The sequence below is a fragment of the Biomphalaria glabrata genome, chromosome 2 (assembly GCF_947242115.1).
Source record: "Biomphalaria glabrata chromosome 2, xgBioGlab47.1, whole genome shotgun sequence".
NCBI lineage: Eukaryota > Metazoa > Mollusca > Gastropoda > Planorbidae > Biomphalaria > Biomphalaria glabrata.
The window spans coordinates 26242399-26254566 of record NC_074712.1 but is presented as its reverse complement, the minus strand read 5'-3'; the positions used below and the strand labels follow the sequence as shown (position 1 = coordinate 26254566).

The window sequence follows — 12168 nt, the reverse complement described above, 5'->3', positions numbered from 1 at the left end:
CTCATTATCGCCGAAAGAGTTTCTAAAATCACTGATCTAAAAACAGCATACATCTAACGTCAAACACGAACATCTAACATCCAGCGTCAAAGAGCAAACATCTAATATTAAACAGCAAACATCTAACATCATCAGCAAACATCAAACATCAAACAGCAAACTTTTAACAACAAACAGCAAACGTCTAACATCTAAGTTCAGGCAACAAGCATCTAACATCTAAATCAAACAGCAAACATCTAACATAAGAGAACAAACATCTAACAGCAAACATCTAACATCAATAGCAAATATCTAATACCAAACATCAAAAGGTCTAACATCAAACATCAAAAGGTCTAACATCAAACATCAAAAGGTCTAACATCAAACATCAAAAGGTCTAACATCAAACATCAAAAGGTCTAACATCAAACATCAAAAGGTCTAACATCAAACATCAAAAGGTCTAATATCCAACAGCAATGATTTACTGCATGGTTGACAGTTCTATTTTGTTGGAACAACTTCTCCACCAATGTTCTTTGTTTGTTTCATTTCTACCGCAGTCATCCATTTTTGTAAGGCTCGGTGACCTGTGTCATGAACTGAAACGTATTGGATTCAATATCTCCACAACTTTGAACATGTCATCACGTGATATGTTAGCCAGCAGTCACTATGAATATTAAAAACAAGGTCATTTGAAGTGGATCCCAAAGATTCCATCTGTAATCCATTGAATACAAGATTAATGGAAGTAAATCCCAAAGATTCCAACTATAATCCATTAAATAATCCTACAATAAAATGTATTGGCTGTTTTCACGATATAAAGGTCAAGGACGCTAAATTGAGCGTATGTATGTATTCATGTATGGTTGTATGTATGTATGTATATATGTATGTATGTATGTATGTATGTATGTATTTATGTATGTATGTATTTATGTCCCGCATAGAAATCAAAACCGTTTGACCAATCTTAATAAACTTGGCATAAATGTTCCTTAGATGAATGCGGAGACCGCAATGTCCCTCCCACAATTGGGAGGATGGGGGGTGTCGATAGTTTTTTATATTACATATGAATACGTCAGCTAAACGTATAAACCCACTTTTACACTCTGCTTTAGTTTTTGTACTTTCTTCTAAGTGAGGTACCATTAGTTCAGTGAGGTACCATTAGTTCAGTGAGGTACCATTAGTTCAGTGAGGTACCATTAGTTCAGTGAGGTACCATTAGTTCAGTGAGGCACCATTAGTTCAGTGAGGTACCATTAGTTCAGTAAGGTTCCCATTAGTTCAGTGAGGTTCCCATTAGTTCAGTGAGGTACCATTAGTTCAGTGAGGTACCATTAGTTCAGTGACTGCTTTACAAGGAAATCATTCTACCAGACGTCTTTGTGAACACCAGGATCATCTTCTGATAAGCTCCATATTACAAACGTCTCAACTGACTATCAACCCGTCCAACGCTTTCTTCGGTGGACTTTAGTGTACTAGTGCTTTTCACTAAACAAAATATACTATTAAAAGAACATCAGGAGAGATATTCGGATTTCAGCAGAAGAAGAGGAGAATCAGATGATATGATGATGAATGCAGACATGTTAGAGAAGAGAAAAACAATGCTCGGATGATACTGTTACAGAGAGAGACCAGAACCACGAGACAGCCTCACATTGAAGACTTAGCAAGAGAGGGTGATGTGCGAGGAATGTACATGAAAATTAAAGATGAAAAGAATGGATTTCAAACTAGATCACACATGTATGAGAACAGAGATGGTGAGCTCATCACAGAAAGCAGCTTGGTCATTGAGAGATAGACTAAATAGTTTGAAAAACTCTAGAATGTCCCTGAAGATGGAGACAAGATGAACTGGAACGGCCAGATCCCTTAGTCAAGCCAACAGCACTAAGCGAAACATCAGAAATGATTTGGACCATAAAAAAACAGAAAGCACCAGGAAAGGACCAAATAATATCAGAACTAATTGAATATGGAGGAAAAGACCTCCATTCCCAAATACACGACAAACTGACAAGACTTATACATATGCCATTAAACAACTCAAAAAGTCAAGTCAGAATACAGAGAGAGAACATTCACGGGAAGTGAGTAAATAATGTATGTACGGCTTCAGACAATGCGCCTCACTTTCATGCATGCGTATCAATCTGACTCTAGATCATGCATGCGTATCAATCTGACTCTAGATCATGCATGCGTATCAATCTGACTCTAGATCATGCATGCGTATCAATCTGACTCTAGATCATGCATGCGTATCAATCTGACTCTAGATCATGCATGCGTATCAATCTGACTCTAGATCATGCATGCGTATCAATCTGACTCTAGATCATGCATGCGTATCAATCTGACTCTAGATCATGCATGCGTATCAATCTGACTCTAGATCATGTATGCGTATCAATCTGACTCTAGATCATGCATGCGTATCAATCTGACTCTAGATCATGCATGCGTATCAATCTGACTCTAGATCATGCATGCGTATCAATCTGACTCTAGATCATGCATGCGTATCAATCTGACTCTAGATCATGCATGCGTATCAATCTGACTCTAGATCATGCATGCGTATCAATCTGACTCTAGATCATGCATGCGTATCAATCTGACTCCAGACAAAAATAATGATGAGTAGAGAAGGGGAAAAATGACGAATAATTCAGAGGAGAAAACATAGGTCCCCCAACTGTAACACTAGACAATATCTCGCATATGAAGATGACATTGCCTTATTGAGTAAATACACCTCTGACATTGCTAGAGCTTTCAAACAGCTGGAAGTAGCATCTGAACCAGTATGTTCTAATGACAACAGAAAAACAGGCAGAAGAATTATATATACAAATTACTATACAGGCTAATTGAAATTGACTCCCAGTTAAACAAAGATAACTCCTGTATCTAATGAACCTCTAATTCAATCCATAAAAATATTTTCGAGATCAATAACTGCGTGATAATTTTTTCATCACGCTGTGCTGTTATTTGTATTATATTCCTAGTCTTCAATACATTCTATACATAAGCCTATATTCAATACATTCTATACATAAGCCTATATTCAATACGCCTATATTCAATACATTCTATACATAAGCCTATATTCAATACATTCTATACATAAGCCTATATTATATATTCAATACGCCTATATTCAATACATTCTATACATAAGCCTATATTCAATACATTCTATACATAAGCCTATATTCAATACGCCTATATTCAATACATTCTATACATAAGCCTATATTCAATACGCCTATATTCAATACATTATATACATAAGCCTATATTCAATAAGCATATCTTCAATACATTCTATACATAAGCCTATATTCAATACGCCTATATTCAATACATTCTATACATAAGCCTATATTCAATACGCCTATATTCAATACATTCTATACATAAGCCTATCTTCAATACATTCTATACATAAGCCTATATTCAATACGCCAATATTCAATACATTCTATGCATAAGCCTATCTTTCTATGTGTTGTTTTTTGGAAACATGTGTGAGGAGCGCCTATAAAGTGCAAGGCACCGGGCGCCTATAAAGTGCAAGGCACCGGGCGCCTATAAAGTGCAAGGCACCGGGCGCCTATAAGGTGCAAGGCACCGAGCGCCAGGAATGCTGCAAAGAACTTTGTGATATACATTTTTCTTCTTTCGTTATTAAAATGTGCTCGTTAGAAGTAAGAATCAGAGTACTTACAGGCCAAACAGGTTTTGTGATTGTGGATAGGCGCGGTATTATCCATGGATAGTACTGGCACCTTAATGCGAAATTTCAAAATGGTAATCTAATCAAGATATTACAAACAGAAGCTATTCTTTTCAACCCAGAGACAAGCTCTCCATATTAAGCCCCAGTGGTTACACAGAATCTTGTTCTGTTGTGAAAACCAATGGATATAATAGTCAAAGTAAAAGTAGACGATTCTTGAAAGGAACTCCAACTTTTATTTTATCTTATAAATTAAAGACGTTCTTTTAAAGAATAAGATAATTACAATAATATATAGAGAAAAAAAAGTGACAATCTACGGACTAAGTGTAATCAGGAAATATAAATACCTACGGCCAACATGCAATGCAGAAAGATAGAAGTGACAACCTACGGCCTACATGTAATGAAGAAAGATAGAAGTGACAACCTACGGCCAACATGTAATGAAGAAAGATAGAAGTGACAACCTACGGCCAACATGTAATGAAGAAAGATAGAAAACTTAGTCAATGTGATATAATTTGGTCTGTACAACAAATATAATTTGGCCATAGAAGGCAATTCTGATTCTAAAATTCTAAATTTGCATTTTCGTTGAAACCTATAAATAATGAAACAAACCCCTGTAGTCTACAATGTTGGGCAAGCAGATTTGTTCCTGTGCTAAGTCTCTACAAGACTTCACCACAGGAAACCTTCACATACACCTTACATTAACAAACTTCTTGTAATGGTAATTTTATGACCCCATGAATGAAGAGTTAACTGTCGTCAAGACAACCAGCGTAAACATTTCATTACGTCTAATAAAGCTTGGATTAGTGCGTTTCCTCCCATGTCATTTATTGCTATGTTTTTACTTTTGATTGTTTAACAGGGACATTAACATTAAACAAGAAAAAAAAAAGGTTTTAATAGCTGTGTTATAATTTGTTATCATTGGTTGTTGCTATGGCAACTTGTACACATCCTCTTGATTAATTCAACCATTCATAATCAAGTATAATTTTCAGAAAGAAATTTTGGGAGCAAAAGAATAAAGCATTTTAATAGAAAAAGAAGGATTTTAATAGTGAAGAAAGCAAAAAATAATTTCAGTAGTGCAGAAACCATCCAATAGTGAGAAAGAGCATTTCAATAAGCATTTCAATAGTGAAGAAAGCATTCCAATAGTGAAATAAAGCTTTTTATGTGAAGAAAGCATTCCAATAGTGAAATAAAGCTTTTTATGTGAAGAAAGCATTTCAATAGTAAAAAAAAAAAAGTAGTAAAGTTCCCTTTTCAAACCATGGGTTCTATAGGGCAGATGATGTTAAAGGCCATCTTTTTTTTGGCCAACCGTTAAAGAGCAGGGTGTTATGTGGCCAGCACAACTACCCTGGATTCAGGGGCATTCTAAAAATTCCAAATTCGATCCCAGGACCCCAGGTTCGGAAGCCAAGCGCTTAAAACTACTCAGCCACCGCGCCCCTCCCCCCTTTCCAAAAAAAAAAGCATTTCAACAACACATTCTAAGAGTGAAGAAATCAACCTCTTCCCTAACTATGAGAACGTTTTATGTATTGAAAATACAAATAAAATAATAGACTTCCCCCAAGACCTGATAATTCTGAATAATAGACTTCTCCTAAGACCTGATAATGTTGGTTGCAATTCTGAATAATAGACTTCTCCTAGGACCTGATAATGTTGGTTGCAATTCTGAATAATAGACTTCTCCTAAGACCTGATAATATTGGTTGCAATTCTGAATAATAGACTTCTCCCAAGACCTGATAATGTTGGTTGCAATTCTGAATAATAGACTTCTCCTAAGACCTGATAATGTTGGTTGGAATTTTTTTCTTTCACAAACTCGCGAAATCTATTTAAATATAAAGTACTTTAAAATGTTCTTTTAATGGTATACACTAATTTAAAGTATGCTTATTTATACTGTATTTATACAAGAGAAATACTGCATTCCTCAATAATCTTTGGACACGAAGACAAGCCTTATTATTATTATTATTATTATTATATTGTGGGGTTATGTATAAAATTATAACCATTGAAATTTAGGATAAAAAAAAACAATAACCTAGAATGAAATGCAACATGAACAATACACTCTAGTTAGCCAATACAACATGAACTCAGAACAATACACTCTAGTTAGCCACTACAACATGTCAGGAAAAGAAACAAGGAATGAACGAATAATTCAAACAATTTTATTGACAAAAAAACATCAGAAAAATGGATGAATGAATAGAATAGCAAATAGAAATGATCTAGTAGTCTATCACAAAAGTATCACACAGAGAAGATATGAAATGTATCAAGTCGTCAAAATACAACAGAAATGTCCAGAAAGCGTCCACTATATGCTCTACCTGAAGCTACATAAAATAAGTTCTGGCTAAATCTTCTGAAGCTAGAAAAACTAGAAGACAAACTCAATGTCTTCAGAGACGTCACGTGACATAGTAAATAAACTCGCTTTCTCTCTCTCTCTCTGTGTTAATAGGTTGTTTTAAAGGACTAGAACATACTCCACTCATCACACGGTGTTAGGAGAACCAAAGCTTGAAACATCTTACACGCATTCAACCAAGTCAGCGAGTCACAGCAGTAAACAAAGTCCATGCTCCGAACAGTAAACAAAGTCCATGCTCCGAACAGTAAACAAAGTCCATGCTCCGAACAGTAAACAAAGTCCATGCTCCGAACAGTAAACAAAGTCCATGCTCCGAACAGTAAACAAAGTCCATGCTCCGAACAGTAAACAAAGTCCATGCTCCGAACAGTAAACAAAGTCCATGCTCCGAACAGTAAACAAAGTCCATGCTCCAAACAATATCAATGGTTATTGTAGAAGTTGTAAGGCGAATCTTTGTTGTAGACGTACTCGGGCTCAGTGGGGGGCGGGTAACAGTCAATTTCGTTGCTCTTCCTGTTACTTATCTTCAAATGGTTGGCAAAGTTGTCGCCACTGTCCAACGGATGTAGCTTTCCGGTGAGACCTCCATTTTGAACGTATGTGTTGTAGCCTTTGGGTGGAGGGTCGTCAATCAGGACCTCGTCATCATTGTCAAACGGTTTGTACATGTAGATGTTTCGTAGGAAGAACAGAAGTGGAGCGTAGAGAACATTGCTGAGAAATATCAGCACATTCAGCCACATGAAGCCGATACTAGATACGATGCTTCCAGCCACGATGGGGCCTATAGCATATGCAAGAGAATAGGAGATGTCAGCTATGGCGTAGACACTCCCATACACACTGACATATCTGACATCAACAAGGTAACCGAGTGTGGGCAGGAGAGCCGTGTCAACTAACGCAATACCAAAGCAGATTCCCATTATGGGAAATATTACTGCAAAGTAAGCTGTGGAGAAAGGAACGAAGAAGCAGAAAATTCCTTCCATGGAGAGACCAATGAGAGCCATGAGCCATTGATACTGTGGGAATTTTTTGGCCAGTTTTACCGTAAGATAGACTCCTAAGACATGGGTCACAAAGGACGGAAGCCAGCAAAATCCAATTTGCCATTCATCTGCTCCCATGGTGACTTTCATCCAAAGTGAAATGGTGGGCTCCAGAAAGGCGAGAGATACGTTGGACATGGCCAGAGCTCCTGCACAGATTGCAATGTAAGGGTCCAGCAGCAACCTGTAGATCGGTGTTCCTTTAGGTCGTTCTTCTCTTGTCAACATTGATCGTTCCAGTCTCACCGGCTTCATGACTAGAACCATGAGAATTCCATCAATCAAACATACCAACGCAAGTATAAGGAATGGCGCCGTCTTACCGGTGAACTCATACAGTATTCCTCCGAATGGTGGCGCAAACAGACAGCCGAATGAGATAAATGCTAAAGCAATACCTAATGATTTTGTTCTTTCGGCTTCCTCCGTAAACCGATCGGCAATCATCGCCAAGCCAGACGTGTCAGCAAAGGCAGAACCAAGTCCTTGAAGACTTCGTGCTAGAAACAAAACTGCGTAACTTTCTCCGAACGCAAACACAGACGTGGAGAAAAACATAATAGTCAAACCGATCATCATTGGTATATCGTAACCTATTCTGTCTATAAGTCCTCCAGTGAAAGGATTCACAAACAGTTGTACTATAGCTTTCGATGCAAATAGTATACCTATAGCCATACCTTCATCACCATAAGATATCGGCGGAGGGGGCACAGGTATCCGTAATAAGAAAATTCTGTTGTCGTGTTTCTCCGAATGTATTGACGTGTTGGTGGCAAGGATCGCCTGTTCTGGAACATTGACATAGGCGCCTTCCTCAAACTCACCGTTGGCGTCTAATTTATGCGCCATAACATAACTGTGTGTCACGCCCATGGGAGGGTTGGAAGACTGAGTCACATTGTAATATCTGTACAAGTACGTTGGCTCGTCTTGTTTTTTGTCTTTGGTCAGAAAGTTGGGAATGATGGGGACTATGACCATGTATAACATATTGTCCAGCAACAGAGCTATACACACGATGACCAGGACTAGACGACGTTGTGACTTTGGATCTCGTATTTTGTCCTGAAATCTTTGCCATTTTATGGACATGTAGTCGCCACATTTGGAAAGGACTCTAGAAGACATGGCCGACTGCTCTAAGTAAATAAAGACTGTAAATGATGTCAGTGTTTAGACGTTCTTAATGCAATGGTTGGGTATAGCTTCAGTTGGGAAGTTCAAAATGAATCTACGTGTTAATATATCGGAACAAAACGTGTTCCACTTGTCAGGTCGATATCGTTATGACAATCAGAGACCGGAAATTACAGCAACCCTTTGACCTTTGACAGCGCTGGGAAACGTTGTGATCTTCAAGGACCATAAAACCTGGGGGTGTGTCTGTGCAACAACTTCCGAACTTCTATTGACAAGGTCAAATGGACGTCCCTGACAAGGTTATGTGTGGCAGTAATTTGGATGTAATGGAAATATTGTGTTCTGTTAAAGTAAACTGCCACCCTGTCACGCTAATTGAAGTCCGTTTGCTTGGCCCCAACAGGAAGTTTTCAACTGGGGAAGAAACAAAAAATCTGGCCACATTCAAATGTTTGATCTTTTCGTGACCGTTAATATTTCCACGCGTTTTATGTCTCAAGTTTGTTGTTGTTGTTGTTTTTTTGTCTTTTTTACATTGAATTTCTTTTTGTTGAAGATTTGAATGTGAAGATTGAATTCTGTAGTTTAGAAGATAGTGACTAGTGTTGATTATCTACTTAATGCCCGTGTCATTGTGAGGCGTAGCAGTGCCAATCTAATGGTTCTCATTTCAAAATGACATTGAATTGAGTTGGACAAGAAGTTTCTTAAGAGTTGAGTTAATAAAGTACTTGGTGACTTGATGAAAGACTTAGTTTAGCGACACGCCAAATGGCATGGGTGTGACGTGAGTAAATCGAGATGCTATTGGATTGGTGAATGTCACAATCAGGTCTGAAAATAATTACGTACAAAAATATAGTAGATAAATAGGTGACATAAATAGTTATTTAAAAACAAAACAGTCACAGGCAAAATTTTGCGACAAAAGTGTTAGAATTCTAAACACAAAACTAATATAAAGCCTACAAGAAACGAAAAAACCAAATGATGCATTAGTCTTACCTTCTCGTATAAGTTCTTTCAATGAATTAACAAGCTAATTACATAATAATGTAATTAATTAACATCTCATAATAAATTAGATAAGGGTATGACAGTCAATAAATATTCAGAATCTCTCTTAGCTAATCCCAACTCAAGTTTCTAGTCTGGCTTGTAAGTTTCAGCCATGTTTGATCCCTTCACTGGACACCGTCTCCAGCCCCTGGTCTTTGTGCCTGTTGTTCCAGGATTGGTTGGTAGGACTAGGTAGGCACCGCCTTCCTCCTGCCAGCAACTCACATCTTTCAACGTCTATCTTTCCCTCTTTTCCCCAATCAACCCGGCCCTATATCGATCTCTCCTCGCGCTTGCGCAGTGCTAAGTCTAGAAAGCATTGGGGGATGGCGGTAGTGAACAAGGTGAAACGTGTTACTTTAGTAGCACTTCCATGGGTCATCTGAGATGTCCAGTTTCATGGATCGTCTCTTTTTGGTCAATAAAACTGGACGACGAGACATTAGGGTGGTTATAACATGGTCATCATTTCATTTTTAGCGTCACTTATCATGCAATCACTTTTGCGATTGTAATGAGTGTAGTTTTAGATTGTTCCCCAATCAACGCAAATAATGATCAAGTCTATAAACTAAACAAATCGTAACTTCACGAAATGATTAGGCTACCGTTTTATTAGACGCTTTATAGTCGATCTATAGTTCTTTTTGTAGACTTAAGTCTTTTGTTTATACTATTCTCTTTATTATGAGATACAAAAGCATAACAGAATGCTCTATGTAACAAATAAATGGGTGAGTTGAATTGTTATTCTAGTTCACAGTTCAAAGCATAGGAAGATGTTTGTCAACATGTACAGACGTTAAGACTGCAATATACCAAAAATCTAATGGAAAGATACATACCTGCATTAAGTGAGCCCAGGCTACAATAAGATGGACGCCAAAAAAGAAGAGTAGAAGTAATTCTTATTGAGTTCTCTGGGAAGGCAATAGCCCTGTACTTGGAATGGGTGCTTGGTAAGGCAATAGCCCTGTACTTGGAATGGGTGCTTGGTAAGGCAATAGCCCTGTCATTGGAATGGGTGCTTGGTAAGGCAATAGCCCTGTACTAGGAATGGGTGCTTGGTAAGGCAATAGCCTTGTACTTGGAATGGGTGCTTGGTAAGGCAATAGCCCTGTACTTGGAATGGGTGCTTGGTAAGGCAATAGCCTTGTACTTGGAATGGGTGCTTGGTAAGGCAATAGCCCTGTACTTGGAATGGGTGCTGAGTAAGGCAATAGCCCTGTACTTGGAATGGGTGCTTGGTAAGGCAATAGCCCTGTACTTGGAATGGGTGCTTGGTAAGGCAATAGCCCTGTACTTGGAATGGGTGCTTGGTAAGGCAATAGCCCTGTACTTGGAATTGGGTGCTTGGTAGGGCAATAGCCCTGTACTTGGAATGGGTGCTTGGTAAGGCAATAGCCCTGTACTTGGAATGGGTGCTTGGTAAGGCAATAGCCCTGTACTTGGAATGGGTGCTGGGTAAGGCAATAGCCCTGTACTTGGAATGGGTGCTTGGTAGGGCAATAGCCCTGTACTTGAAATGGGTGCTTGGTAAGGCAATAGCCCTGTACTTGGAATGGGTGCTTGGTAAGGCAATAGCCCTGTACTTGGAATGGGTGCTTGGTAAGGCAATAGCCCTGTACTTGGAATGGGTGCTGGGTAAGGCAATAGCCCTGTACTTGGAATGGGTGCTTGGTAGGGCAATAGCCCTGTACTTGGAATGGGTGCTTGGTAAGGCAATAGCCCTGTACTTGGAATGGGTGCTTGGTAAGGCAATAGCCCTGTCATTGGAATGGGTGCTTGGTAAGGCAATAGCCCTGTACTAGGAATGGGGCTGAGTAGGCAATAGCCCTGTACTTGGAATGGGTGCTTGGTAAGGCAATAGCCCTGTACTTGGAATGGGTGCTTGGTAAGGCAATAGCCCTGTACTTGGAATGGGCGCTGGGTAAGGCAAGAAATGTTTAAGGAGGCAATGGCATCCGGGGCGCTAACTCAAATTCTAACTCCCCAACAGAAAATCATTTCAGAGGTAAGCTTACTTGTTCTTGCACGAGAAGAACACCATTATTGGCTCCTCAGAATTAAACTCAAAGTATCCCCAGAGCAAGACTAAGAAAATGAATAAAAAATTGATCTGACCTAGTTCCTACTAAGATATGTTTTACTCTGCTTCAGAAGTGATAAATTGTGTAGTTCACAATGTGTATATCATATTGTTACGAATCTCACTATCCAGGATCTCTGCAAACTGCACCTTACACCACCAACTTAAAGAACTTGACAACTCAGGGCTCCGAAGTAACGTAACACTTTAATAGTTGAATAAATAACAGCCAATACTGTACAATTGGCAACACGTACACTGTACAAATATCTCTCTCGTTCCGGGCTTGCACTGGATTCAACAGTTCAGGACTGACTTCACACACTAGGCTCGTTGTGTCGGACTCGATCACAGACCAAGATCAAGACGCCGTTCGCCTCAACTGTACTTGATAGTACTCCGCACTGAACCGTCGTAATGCTCCGTACAGAACCACACCGCTGAACTGTGCTGTAGTCGACCGGACTGTAGTGAACCGGGCTCTGAACCCCTGCCGTGAACCTTGCTGTATTGAGCCCCTTTTCTCAACCGTCTTGACTGCGACACCTCCGCTCTTTATATAGGGTCCCTACTGGCCTTCTCGAACCGGACAGAACGCCGCTCGACGTTTCTAGGTGGTCATATGACTACAACCCTCGTGACG

At 39.2% G+C, this 12168-nt stretch overlaps 2 protein-coding genes across 3 annotated transcripts in view; both read right to left on the bottom strand.

Annotated features, from left to right (window-relative positions):
• LOC106060968 (choline O-acetyltransferase-like) overlaps nt 1-12168 on the bottom strand; it is a 311392-nt gene that overhangs the window by 222145 nt on the left and 77079 nt on the right. The window lies entirely within an intron of this gene.
• LOC106075798 (probable vesicular acetylcholine transporter-B) lies at nt 5958-9646 on the bottom strand. Of its 2 annotated transcripts, none has more exons than XM_056019777.1 (2): nt 9383-9646; nt 5958-8791 (listed from the first exon to the last, which is right to left on the bottom strand). In XM_056019777.1, the coding sequence occupies exon 2, from the start codon at nt 8363-8365 to the stop codon at nt 6602-6604; it is 1764 nt and encodes a 587-aa protein (XP_055875752.1). In that variant the 5' UTR covers nt 8366-8791; nt 9383-9646; the 3' UTR covers nt 5958-6601. The 2 variants fall into 2 exon arrangements, with proteins under 2 accessions (XP_055875752.1, XP_013092141.2); XM_013236687.2 differs by having other exon boundaries at nt 5958-9211; nt 9383-9645.